The sequence below is a fragment of the Lagopus muta genome, unplaced genomic scaffold (genome assembly GCF_023343835.1).
Source record: "Lagopus muta isolate bLagMut1 unplaced genomic scaffold, bLagMut1 primary scaffold_91, whole genome shotgun sequence".
NCBI lineage: Eukaryota > Metazoa > Chordata > Aves > Galliformes > Phasianidae > Lagopus > Lagopus muta.
Genome location: NW_026040270.1, coordinates 212501 through 224735, shown reverse-complemented (window position 1 = coordinate 224735; position 12235 = coordinate 212501). Strand labels below are relative to the sequence as shown.

The 12235-nt window shown below is 58.4% G+C and overlaps 1 protein-coding gene and 1 long non-coding RNA gene across 4 annotated transcripts in view; one reads left to right on the top strand and one right to left on the bottom strand.

Moving 5' to 3' along the window:
• The first annotated feature begins 4023 nt into the window (after nucleotides 1-4023).
• On the top strand, nucleotides 4024-5858 carry LOC125687821 (uncharacterized). The gene is made up of 4 exons (XR_007374424.1): nucleotides 4024-4101; nucleotides 4524-4589; nucleotides 4716-4907; nucleotides 5541-5858. It is a non-coding gene; the product is annotated as an uncharacterized LOC125687821 (long non-coding RNA).
• A 4515-nt stretch (nucleotides 5859-10373) lies between these two features.
• Nucleotides 10374-12235, bottom strand: part of LOC125687833 (leukocyte immunoglobulin-like receptor subfamily B member 1) — a 2095-nt gene continuing 233 nt past the window's right edge. For 2 of the 3 annotated variants that reach the window (XM_048933121.1, XM_048933122.1), the window contains 5 exons: nucleotides 11886-12161; nucleotides 11494-11805; nucleotides 11236-11376; nucleotides 11095-11132; nucleotides 10597-10734 (listed from right to left, as the gene is read on the bottom strand). In XM_048933121.1, coding sequence (XP_048789078.1) covers nucleotides 10597-10734; nucleotides 11095-11132; nucleotides 11236-11376; nucleotides 11494-11805; nucleotides 11886-12161 — 905 coding nt within the window. Of the gene's footprint in view, nucleotides 10485-10596; nucleotides 10735-11094; nucleotides 11133-11235; nucleotides 11377-11493; nucleotides 11806-11885; nucleotides 12162-12235 lie in introns of those variants that run through there. The other variant, XM_048933123.1, reaches the window with a different exon arrangement.

Below are 12235 nucleotides of genomic sequence, written 5' to 3'. Positions count from 1 at the left end.
CCAGCCCCTAAACCTCCAATCTGCCCCTCAAAAGACCCGACTGACCCCCAAAACCCTTCACTTCGCCCCCCTAAACTTCCATTCACCCCCCTAAACTCCCATTCACCCCCTAAACTTCCATTCACCCCCCTAAACTCCCATTCATCCCCCTAAACTTCCATTCACCCCCCTAAACTCCCATTCACCCCCCTAAACTTCCATTCACCCCCCTAAACTCCCATTCACCCCCCTAAACTTCCATTCACCCCCCTAAACTCCCATTCACCCCCCTAAACTTCCATTCACCCCCCTAAACTCCCATTCACCCCCCTAAACTCCCATTCACCCCCCTAAACTTCCATTCACCCCCCTAAACTTCCATTCACCCCCCTAAACTTCCATTCACCCCTCTAAACTCCCATTCACCTCCCTAAACTTCCATTCACCCCTCTAAACTCCCATTCACCCCCCTAAACTTCCATTCACCCCTCTAAACTCCCATTCACCCCCCTAAACTCCCATTCACCTCCCTAAACTCCCATTCACCCCCCTAAACTCCCATTCACCCCTCTAAACTCCCGTTCACCCCCCTAAACTTCCATTCACCCCCCTAAACTTCCATTCACCCCTCTAAACTCCCATTCACCCCTCTAAACTTCCATTCACCCCCCTAAACTTCCGTTCACCCCCCTAAACTCCCATTCACCCCCCTAAACTCCCATTCACCCCCCTAAACTCCCATTCACCCCAAAGGTTCGTCCCCAAAACCTCCAGCACCGACCTCTACACCCAGCTCCAGATTCCCCATCCAGCCTCCCAGACCCCAAAACCCCAATTCAGACTCCAAACCTTCATCCAGCCCCCGCATCCTTCACCCAGACCCACAATCTACACCCAGACCCCCCCAAAAAGCCCCCAACCAACCCCCAAACCTCCATTCAGCCCTCCCAAAACTTCCATCCGTCTCCAAAATCTCTACCGACCCCCCAAAACGCTCCGCTCAAGACCCCCATCCACCCCAAAAGCTTCCATTCATCCCCCAAAGCCCCATTCGCCCCCTTAATCCAACATCCCTCCTCCCAGGCCTTTCCCCATCCCCCAAATCCTTCCCACAGCCCCCAAATCTCAACCCGGACCCCAAATCTCCACCCAACTCTCATCTCAACATCCAGCCCCAAAAGAAAACCCCCTCCAAAGAGAAAACAAACTCTGTTTGTATTTTCCCTCCTCGCCAAAAGCCAAACCCAACCTGATCTCTGCTGTTTAAGCCTGGGCGTGAGCATCGGGCGAGCTGCGTCTTGAGGGCTAATTAACCTTTGTGCTAATTGAAACAAGCGCCAAATGGGTTTGGGGCGACCTCAGCGCTGTGTCACCGACCTTCAGCTCTGATTTCAGCGCTGTGAAACCGCCGAAGGATTTGCAATACCCCAAAACCTTGCGCCCCAGGGCTGATTCTGTTGGGCTGAAGGTAAATAAAAAACCTTCCAGGATTGCCAGCGAGGAAGGATAAAAAGAAGGAAAGGAAGGATAAAAACCCCTCCAGCGTTTGAGTTGGAATCATAGGATCATAGAATCGCCAAGGTTGGAAAAGACCTCAAAGCTCACCCAGTCCAACCGTTCACCTCTTACCAACAGCTCCCACTGAACCACGTCCCTCAACACAACATCCAGCCTTTCCTTCAACACCCCCAGGCTTGGTGCCTCCACCACCTCCCTGTGCATCCATTCCAGTGCCTGACCACCCTTTTTTAACAGTAATACTTCCTCATGTCCAGCCTGAATCTCCCCTGCTGCAGCTTGAAGCCGTTCCCTCTGCTCCTATCACTGATGACATGAGATCAGAGGCCGACCCCCAGCTCACTGCAGCCTCCCTTCATGCAGCCATAGAGAGCAGTGAGGTCTCCCCTGAGCTCCTCTTCTCCAGGCTGAACATTCCCAGCTCCTTCAGCCTCTCCTCATCAGCCCTGTGTCCCAGACCCCTCACCAGCTTTGTTGCCCTCCTTTGAACACGTTCCAGGGCCTCAATATCTTTCTTGCAGTGAGGGGCCCAAAACTGGACACAGTACTCGAGGTGCGGCCTCACCAGTGCTGAATATAGGGGAAAAATCACCTCTCTGCTCCTGCTTGCAGTGCTGTTTCTGATGCAGGCCAGGATGCCATTGGCCTTCTTGGCCACCTGGGCACATGGATGCATCAATACCCCCAGCTCCATTTCCTCTACGCCGTCCTCCAGCCACACCGCCCCAAGCCTGCAGCGTCGCCTGGGGTTGTTGTAGCCGAAGTGCAGGACCCGGCATTTGGCCTTGTTGAAACTCATCCCATTGGCTCCAGCCCAGCTCTCCAGCCTGTCCAGATCCCTCTGTAGGGCCTCGCTACCCCCAGGCAGATCCACACTTCCAGCCAATTTGGAAGTGTGGATCTGCCTGGATCCTTGTGTGCCCCTATGGCTCCTCACGTGTCCCTATGGCTCCTCATGTGTCCCTACGGCTCCTCATGTGTCCCTATGGCAACCTTACGTGTCCCTATGGCAGCACTGTGTGTCCCTATGGCAGCCCTGTGTGCCCCTATGGGGTCCTCATGTGCCCCTATGGTGACCTTATGTGTCCCCATAGCATCCTTTTATGTCCCTATGGTGTCCTCATGTGTCCCTATGGCTCCTCATGTGTCCCTATGGCTCCTCATGTGTCCATATGGTGTGCTTCTGTGCCCCTATGGCAGCCCTGTGTGTCCCTATGGCAGCCCTGTGTGCCCCTATGGCTCCTCACGTGTCCCTATGGTGTGCTTCTGTGTCCCTATGGCAGCCCTGTGTGCCCCTATGGTGTCCCTATGTGCCCCTATGGCAGCCCTGTGTGCCCCTATGGTGTCCCTATGTGCCCCTATGGCATCCCTGTGTGCCCCTATGGTGTCCCTATGTGTCCCTATGGCAGCCCTGTGTGCCCCTATGGGGTCCTCATGTGCCCCAATGGTGACCTTATGTGTCCCCATAGCATCCTTTTATGTCCCTATGGTGTCCTCATGCTCCCCTATGGCTCCTCATGTGTCCCTATGGCATCCTAGTGTGCCCCTATGGCTCCTCACGTGTCCCTATGGCTCCTCATGTGTCCCTATGGCTCCTCATGTGTCCCTATGGCATCCTTGTGTGCCCCTACGGCTCCTCATGTGTCCATATGGTGACCTTACGTGTCCCTATGGCAGCACTGTGTGCCCCTATGGCTCCTCACGTGTCCCTATGGTGTGCTACTGTGTCCCTATGGCATCCCTGTGTGCCCCTATGGTGTCCCTGTGTGCCCCTATGGTGTCCTCATGTGTCCCTATGGTGTCCCAATGTGTCCCCATAGCATCCTTTTATGTCCCTATGGTGTCCTCATGTGTCCCTATGGTGTCCCAATGTGTCCCCATAGCATCCTTTTATGTCCCTATGGTGTCCTCATGCTCCCCTATGGCTCCTCATGTGTCCCTATGGCTCCTCATGTGTCCCTATGGCATCCCTAGTGTCCCTATGGTGTCCCCATGTGTCCCTATGGAGTCCCCATGTGTCCCTATGGCTCCTCATGTGTCCCTATGGCTCCTCATGTGCCCCTACGGCTCCTCATGTGTCCATATGGTGACCTTACGTGTCCCTATGGCAGCACTGTGTGCCCCTATGGCTCCTCACGTGTCCCTATGGTGTGCTTCTGTGTCCCTATGGCATCCCTGTGTGCCCCTATGGTGTCCCTATGTGTCCCTATGGCAGCCCTATGTGTCCCTATGGCAGCCCTATGTGTCCCTATGGCAGCCCTGTGTGCCCCTATGGGGTCCTCATATGCCCCAATGGTGACCTTATGTGTCCCCATAGCATCCTTTTATGTCCCTATGGTGTCCTCATGTGTCCCTATGGCTCCTCATGTGTCCCTATGGCTCCTCATGTGTCCATATGGCGACCTTACGTGTCCCTATGGCATCCCTGTGTGCCCCTATGGTGTCCCTATGCGTCCCTATGGCAGCCCTGTGTGCCCCTATGGGGTCCTCATGTGCCCCAATGGTGACCACTGGGATGGATGCTCTAGGATCCCATAGGGGGCACTGGGTGCCATAGGGTGCTATGGGGTCCTGCCTGGGGATGGGTGCTCTAGGATCCCATAGGTGACCTCCACCACCATGGGGTCCCCAAACCCCACTGTGGATGGGTGCTCTAGGATCCCATAGGTGCCTCCCACCGCCATGGGGTCCCCTGTATCCCACTGGGATGGATGCTCTAGGATCCCATAGGGGTCACTGGGTGCCATAGGGTGCTATGGGGTCCTGCCTGGGGATGGGTGCTCTAGGATCCCATAGGGGTCACTGGGTGCCATGGGGTCCCCTGTATCCCATGGGGTCCCCTGTATCCCACTGGGATGGATGCTCTAGGATTCCATAGGGGTCACTGGGTGCCATGGGGTGCTATGGGGTCCTGCCTGGGGATGGGTGCTCTAGGATCCCATAGGTGCCTCCCACTGCCATGGGGTGCCCTGTATCCCATGGGGTCCCCTGTATCCCACTGGGATGGGTGCTCTAGGATCCCATAGGGGGCACTGGGTGCCATAGGGTGCTATGGGGTCCTGCCTGGGGATGGGTGCTCTAGGATCCCATAGGTGACCCCCACCACCATGGGGTCCCCAAACCCCACTGTGGATGGGTGCTCTAGGATCCCATAGGTGCCTCCCACCGCCATGGGGTGCCCTGTATCCCACAGAGATGGATGCTCTAGGATCCCATAGGGGGCACTGGGTGCCATGGGGTCCCCTGTATCCCACAGAGATGGATGCTCTAGGATCCCATAGGGGGCACTGGGTGCCATAGGGTGCTATGGGGACCTGCCTGGGGATGGGTGCTCTAGGATCCCATAGGTGACCCCCACTGCCATGGGGTCCCCAAACCCCACTGTGGATGGGTGCTCTAGGATCCCATGGGTGCCTCCCACTGCCATGGGGTGCCCTGTATCCCATGGGGTCCCCTGTATCCCACTGGGATGGATGCTCTAGGATCCCATAGGGGGCACTGGGTGCCATAGGGTGCTATGAGGTCCTGCCTGGGGATGGGTGCTCTAGGATCCCATAGGTGCCTCCTACTGCCATGGGGTGCCCTGTATCCCATGGGGTCCCCTGTATCCCACTGGGATGGATGCTCTAGGATCCCATAGGGGGCACTGGGTGCCATAGGGTGCTATGGGGTCCTGCCTGGGGATGGATGCTCTAGGATCCCATAGATGACCCCCACTGCCATGGGGTCCCCAAACCCCACTGTGGATGGGTGCTCTAGGATCCCATGGGTGCCTCCCACCGCCATGGGGTGCCCTGTATCCCATGGGGTCTCCTGTATCCCACTGGGATGGATGCTCTAGGATCCCATAGGGGTCACTGGGTGCCATGGGGTCCCCTGTATCCCACAGAGATGGGTGCTCTAGGATCCCATAGGGGGCACTGGGTGCCATAGGGTGCTATGGGGTCCTGCCTGGGGATGGGTGCTCTAGGATCCCATAGGTGCCTCCCACTGCCATGGGGTCCCCAAACCCCACTGTGGATGGGTGCTCTAGGATCCCATAGGTGCCTCCCACCGCCATGGGGTGCCCTGTATCCCATGGGGTCTCCTGTATCCCCCAGAGATGGATGCTCTAGGATCCCATAGGGGGCACTGGGTGCCATAGGGTGCTATGGGGTCCTGCCTGGGGATGGGTGCTCTAGGATCCCATAGGTGCCCCCCACCACCATGGGGTGCCCTGTATCCCAACAGGATGGATCCTATAGCATCCCATAGGTGCCATTGGGTGCCATGGGGTCCCATGACATTAGGGTCAGAACTTCCCCCTCACATCCAACCTCAATCTTCCCTCCTTCAACTTGGATCCATTTCCCCTCGTCCTGCTGTTGCCTTTCCAAATCCCCCCATCCCCCATACCGACCCCATTCCCCCCTCACTGCCCCCTATAATGACCCCATTGCCCCCCAGCCCCCCTCATTGCCCCCCATTCCCCTCACTGCCCCCTATAACGACCCCATTGCCCTCCTTCCCCCTCACTGCCCCCTATAACGACCCCATCCCCCCTCATTGCCGCCTATAACGACCCCATTGCCCCCCACCCCCCCTCATTGCCCCCCACTGCCCCCCTCACTGCCCCCTATAACGACCCCAGTGCCCCCCATCCCCCCTTATTGCCCCCTATACAGCCCCCTGATCATCTTAGTCGCCCTCCTCTGGACCCTTTCCACAATCTCCATGTCTTTCTTGTACTGAGGGCTCCACACCTGGACACAGGACTCCAGATGGGGCCTCACAAGAGCCGAGCAGAGAGGGACGATCACCTCCCTGTCCCTGCTGGCCACCCCTCTCCTGATGGAGCCCAGGATCCCATTTGCCTTTCGAGCTGCGCACTGCTGGCTCATATTCAGTCTCTCGTCCATCAGGACCCCCAGGTCCCCCCAGTCCCACTCCTCCCAGCCTCTACAGGTGCCTGAGGTTCCTCCGGCCCAAATGCAAACCTCATTGAACCTCATCAGGTTCACCCCAGCCCAGCTTTCCAGCCTGTCAGGGTCCCTCTGAATGGCATCCCTTCCTTCCACCGTATCAACCGCACCACTCAGCTTGGTGTCATCAGCAAATTGCTGAGGGTGCACTCAATTCCCTCATCCATGTCATTAATAAAGATGTTAAAGAGCACCGGTCCCAAGGCAAACCCTTGGGGGACACCGCTTGTTACCAGGCCTCCACCTGGAAGCTCCTGTCAGCCTGACCTGAGCAGCAGGGAAGGTGATGGAGAGAATCGTCTTGGATGAGACGGCACGGCGTGTGAGCAGTGTGCAGGGGATCAGGGCCCAGCCAGCACTGGTTGGTGAAAGGCAGGTTGTGCCTGACCAACCTCATCTCTCCTTCTACCACTGGGTGACCAGGCTGGTCGATGAGGCTGCTGATGGATCTACCTAGATTTCAGCACGGCCTTTGACACGGTGCCTCGCAGGCTTCTTATGGGGAAACTGGCTGCCTGTGGTCTGGACAGAGAGACACTGCTTTGGGGTAAGGAACTGGCTACAGGGCTGTGCTCAATGGGTGATGTTCAATGGGGTGAAGCCCAGCTGGAGACCCATTTCAAGTAGTGCCCCCAGGGGTTGATACTGGGGTCCATCCTGCTTAATATTGATGATTTAGATGAAGGGATTGAGTGCACCCTGAGTAAGTTTGCAGATAACACCAAGCTGGGAGGTGGTGTGGATCTGCCTGAGGGCAGGGAGGCCCTGCAGAGGGATTTAGACAGGCTGGAGCGCTGGGCTGAGGTGAACGGGATGAGGTTCAACAGGGCCGAGTGTGGGGTCCTTGCACTCCATCCACCTGGCTGGATGAAGTCTGAATTGGGGTTTTGGGGTCTGGGGGGAGGGATCTGGGGGGGCTGGATGGGGAATCTGGAGCTGGGTGTAGAGGTTGGTGCTGGAGGTTTTGGGGACGAAGCTTTGGGGTGAATGGAAGTTTAGGGGGCGAAGTGAAGGGTTTTGGGGGTCAGTCGGGTCTTTTGAGGGGCAGATTGGAGATTTAGGGGCTGGGCGAAGGATCTGGGGACCGATGTGAAGGGTTTGGGGCTGGGAGGACAGACAGACGGATAGGGCGAGTAAGTGGAGAGATGGACAGACAGGTGAGACCCCAGAGCTCACCCCAACCAACCCAGCATTGGTGGTAATGAGGAGGAGGCGGTTGGACCGGATGATCTTTCAGGTCGTTTCCAACCTTGTGATTCTATGATTCTATGAATGGTTGGAGGAGCTCTCCTGGCTCCATCCCCGGGGGTGAAGGAACAGAACAGAGATGGCAGCGCTTTAAGATGGCGTGTCTGAGGGTGCAGGAGTTCTTCCCATGAGAAAATCAGGCAGGAGGGCAGCGTGGCTGAGCGAGGACCTGCTGGTCAGAGAAGGGAAAAGTCAGGATGAGGTGAAGCTCGGAAAGGGATGTAAAAAGGGGAAGCATCAACTTAGGAAAGGGAAAAAGGATGAGCTGGTGAGCCTGATCCTCCTGAAAGAGGTGTTAAAGCACGTGGGGGATGAGCAAACGGCCTGAGATGGCCGGTGTGGCTTCACCAAGGTGCCTGAGCCATGGTGATGGTGGATAAAGGCAAGGCCTGCATCTCATGAGGCCTTTGGCGTGCTCCTGCAGCACATCCTTATCTCTAAATCACAGAGATACGGGTTTGAAGGCTGGGCTCCTCAGTGGACAAGGGCTCTGTTGGGTGGCTGCAGCCAGAGGGCGGCCCTGAGCTGCACCGAAAGATGGGGGGCAGAAGGGAGAGGGAGGAGGTTGGGCCCCTCTGCTCTGCCTTGGTGAGATCCCGTCTGCAGTGCTGCATCCAGGGACCCCCAGCATGAGGAGGATGTGGGGCTGGTTGGAGCGGGTCTAAAGGAAGGCGTGAGGAGGCTCAGAGCGCTGAGAACCTCTGCTGTGCAGACAGGCTGTACAAGACAGGGGTGATCGTACAGAATGTGATTCTCCATTACTTAAAAGGAGCTGGCAAGCAGCACTGAGTCTTCACATGGTCTGACAGTGACAGGACAAGGGGGAATGGATTTAAACCCCAATGGGGGGGAGGTTTAGGTGAGATGCGAGGAGGAAATAAATCACTCAGCGGGTGCTGAGGCGCTTGGCAGCTCCCATCATCGGCCCCAGGAGGTGCTCAAGGATGCGGCCCTGCAATGCTGTGATGCTGTGCTTCGTTCTGCCATCTTCTGTGTCGCTTCCTAACCGAGCCAGACTCTCTTACGACTCTATGATGGACTGGGGCTGGTCAGGAAGTTGAGAGGAGACAAAGCAAGGAGGGCAGCGGACCCACAGAGAGCAATCTGAGTCAATATTCGTATTTACGGCTGGTGTCGCTGCCCTCTTCCATCCCAATAAACAGATTTTATCTCAGCTGAACAAACAGATCTTATCTCAAACGAATAAACAGATTTTATCTCAGATGAAGGAACAGATTTTATCTCAGATGAATGAACAGATCTTATCTCAACCTGCCGGTCCGACGGGTTTTTCCTCATTCTTTTCCCACTGAGAGGAGGGACTGAGGAGCTGCTGCCCCGTGCTCACATCTTGCCTGGAGGGGAGAAACGACTGGATTCGCAATTAACCCCAATTAAGGAGTAATGAGTCTCCTCTCCCCTCCTCTCCCCTCCTCTCCTCTCCCCTCCTCTCCTCTCCCCTCCCCTCCCCTCCCCTCCCCTCCCCTCCCCTCCCCTCCCCTCCCCTCCTCTCCTCTCCTCTCCTCTCCTCTCCTCTCCTCTCCTCTCCTCTCCTCTCCTCTCCTCTCCTCTCCTCTCCTCTCCTCTCCTCTCCTCTCCTCTCCTCTCCTCTCCTCTCCTCTCCTCTCCTCTCCTCTCCTCTCCTCTCCTCTCCCCTCCATCTCCTCTCCTCTCCCCTCCCCTCCCCTCCCCTCCCCTCCCCTCCCCTCCCCTCCCCTCCCCTCCCCTCCCCTCCCCTCCCCTCCCCTCCCCTCCCCTCCCCTCCCCTCCATCTTAATCTTCCCATCCAGCCCTAAAATCTCCACCCAGCCTCCAAAAAGCTTCCATTCACCCCCCAAAATCACCATCTGAAGTGGAGCCCTGGCTGCCATTCGTTACTGAGGACTGGTTGGGCTCAAAGCCACTCAGTGCAGCTCTGCCGCGAGCCCAGAAGGAGAGGCAGCGCATCTTTACCTCATCCTGCCTGGAAGGGGAGGGGAGCAATGGCTGGACTCGCAATTAACCCCAATTAAGGAGTAATGATACGCAGAGCTCCGCACGCTGTCATCAGTTTTAACGAGGATCCGTGGAGCGCAGCCATCCCAAAACGTCGGTGCGCAAAGATCCCCCCAAAAACGGCACTCTTTGCGTTCAGAATCCACGCTGAACCGTGCAGCTGAGCTGCATGAGCTTCAGGAGCCAAAACGGCTCCCACAAATCTGAGGTGGGGCCTCGCAGTTACTTGAGAACAGCATGAGAGACAGGAGGAAGCCGAATAATGAAAGAGAAAGGGTGAACTGCTGGATCGCCCCTCTGCTTCAGGGGGCTGTCGGAGGAGTTCCAGCGCTGGAAACGGGCTGGGGGTGAATCCTCCCCCAGAGCTCCCCCCAACCAACCCAGCGGCAGCGATGGCCGCCCAGGAGATGGAGCACACGGCCCTGGGGCTGCGTCCGCCCGCATCCGGCTCTCGGCGTCGCGGCTTCGTCTCCTTCCGTTCCCTGCGATGGTCGCTGTGCCTCTGCTGGCGCTCCTTGCGGCGCCCTGCTGCCCCTTGGCCGAGCGCCTGCATCAACTCCTCCCGTCGCCCCTCCGCATGGCGGCCGTCTCTTCCTCCTCCAACGGCTCCGAAGGCGCATTTGGAGCCGGCGTCAACGTGAGCTCCTTTCGCGTGCCATCATCACAGCATGGCGGAAGAGGCTGGAAAAGACGCGCAGGATCCCCCAGCCCGACCCAGTTCTCCTCTTTCGGATGCTTGGCTCAGCTCTGCGGTGGCTGCCGTGAGTCTCGTTTCCATTCCTCCTGCCAGAGCGACAGCAGAGCTTTGTGCGCCCCGCTTCCCTGCCAAGCTCTGCCATCAGGGAGCAGCGCCCAGCCGGGATTTGGGGCGCACACACGCATGCCATGCAGGGCGTCAGCGGCGCCTCCCAGCTGCCACCTCGGCGTAGATCACAGAGGGCTGGGGGTCAACGGCGGGGTTGGGGGGCTGAGCGCCGGGGGTCACGGCTTGCAGCTCCATGTAGGTCAGACCCTCGCTGTCACTGGAAGCCGCCTGGGGACAACGGTGGGAAGGCGCAGCGTCGCCACGGGGGTCCCCCAACGTGCTTTGGGAGGGACCCCTCCCCAGGAGTGACGTTTGGGGCTCTTCCCACACGGTGTGAAAGTGCCCCATGGGGGCTGAAGGGGGTCGAAGTTTCGGAGGGGCCAGGGGGATCTGAGGGCTCCGATTTGGGCGAGGATTCGGAGTCACTCACGGTCCGGGTTTGGGGGCTGTGCTCAACGTTAAGGCAAAGCACAGGAGGCTGTGGCTCCCCTGGGGTCCCCGTGGACAGGGCTGGGGGCTCTGAACGGGATCAGGAGGCGTTCCAAGGGTCAGGATGGGGTTTGGGGTCCCCCTGACCCAGATGCTTACCTGGAACTCCTCGTCCTCAGGCTTTTCTGCAGGGGCTCCTGCGTCGAAACAAGGAGGGGAATGGGGTGAGTTGTGTGGGGGGGGCTGAGGAGCCTTTGAGGGGATCAACCGAGAAACGAAGGCGTTCAAACCCTGCCCCACCTGGGCTCTCATCTCTCCGCATCCGACGCCGGCGGGCAGCGAGGAGGAAGAAGGCGACAAGGGCAAGGATGAAGACGAAGGCAGCAGAGCAGCCCCCAACCACCGCCACCACCGGGATCCCATGGGAACGGCCTGCAGCACCTGTGGGGTGCGAGCGTTCGGGTTATCGCCCCCCCAGCCACCTCCTCTACGGGGACAGGGGGTGACACGGCCACTCATGGGTGGCACCAGGGGTGCAAAAATGGGGTTGAGACCCACCTGGGGGTGCAGGTGTGGGTGCCACCTCCAGAGTCACGTTGTTCCCAATGGGTGAGGACAGGAAGCGCTGAGCCCAGGGGCGGTAGGAGCACCTATAGGTGCCGCTGTCAGCCGGGGTCACCCCAAGGATGGTGAAGGTGGCCTTGTCCTCCCCGAGGAGCTCCTGGCACTGGATGGGGGCTGAGCACCCATCCTTGTGCAGGAGGAAGGAGCCCCCATAGCCCTGGTTCCAGCACTGGATGCTGACATTGGTCCCTGTCCCCACACGTTTTGCAGGGCTCAGGGAAATGCTGGGTGGGGGGAAGCTGTGATCTGCAGGAGGGAGGGGACAGCAGTGGGACACGGTCCTGTTGGCAGCACCCAGTGCCAGCTGCTGTGCCCTGTGCCCTCACCTGTCAGCACCAGCTCCACGGGGTCGCTCAGCTCCGATGTCTCTGCTGTCCAATACAGCTGATACTGACACCGATACGAACCTGTGTGCTCCCAATTTGGGCTCAAGAAGAACTCTGCAGTGTCCTGCTCCTTGTCCTTGTACTTGCGATATGTCCTAAGTCCGCCTTTGTACAGCCAGACCCAGGCATCCAACCGAGGCAGGTGGCACCTTAGGGTGACAGCGTCCCCCACTTCTATCCCCTGGCTGGGGTGCAGCGACAGGGAGGGTCGGGGCACTGGGACAGGGGACAGCAGTCAGCCTTGTCCCTGCACGCCCTCCTGGGCCCCTCTGATGGCCCCCTCCCCACGC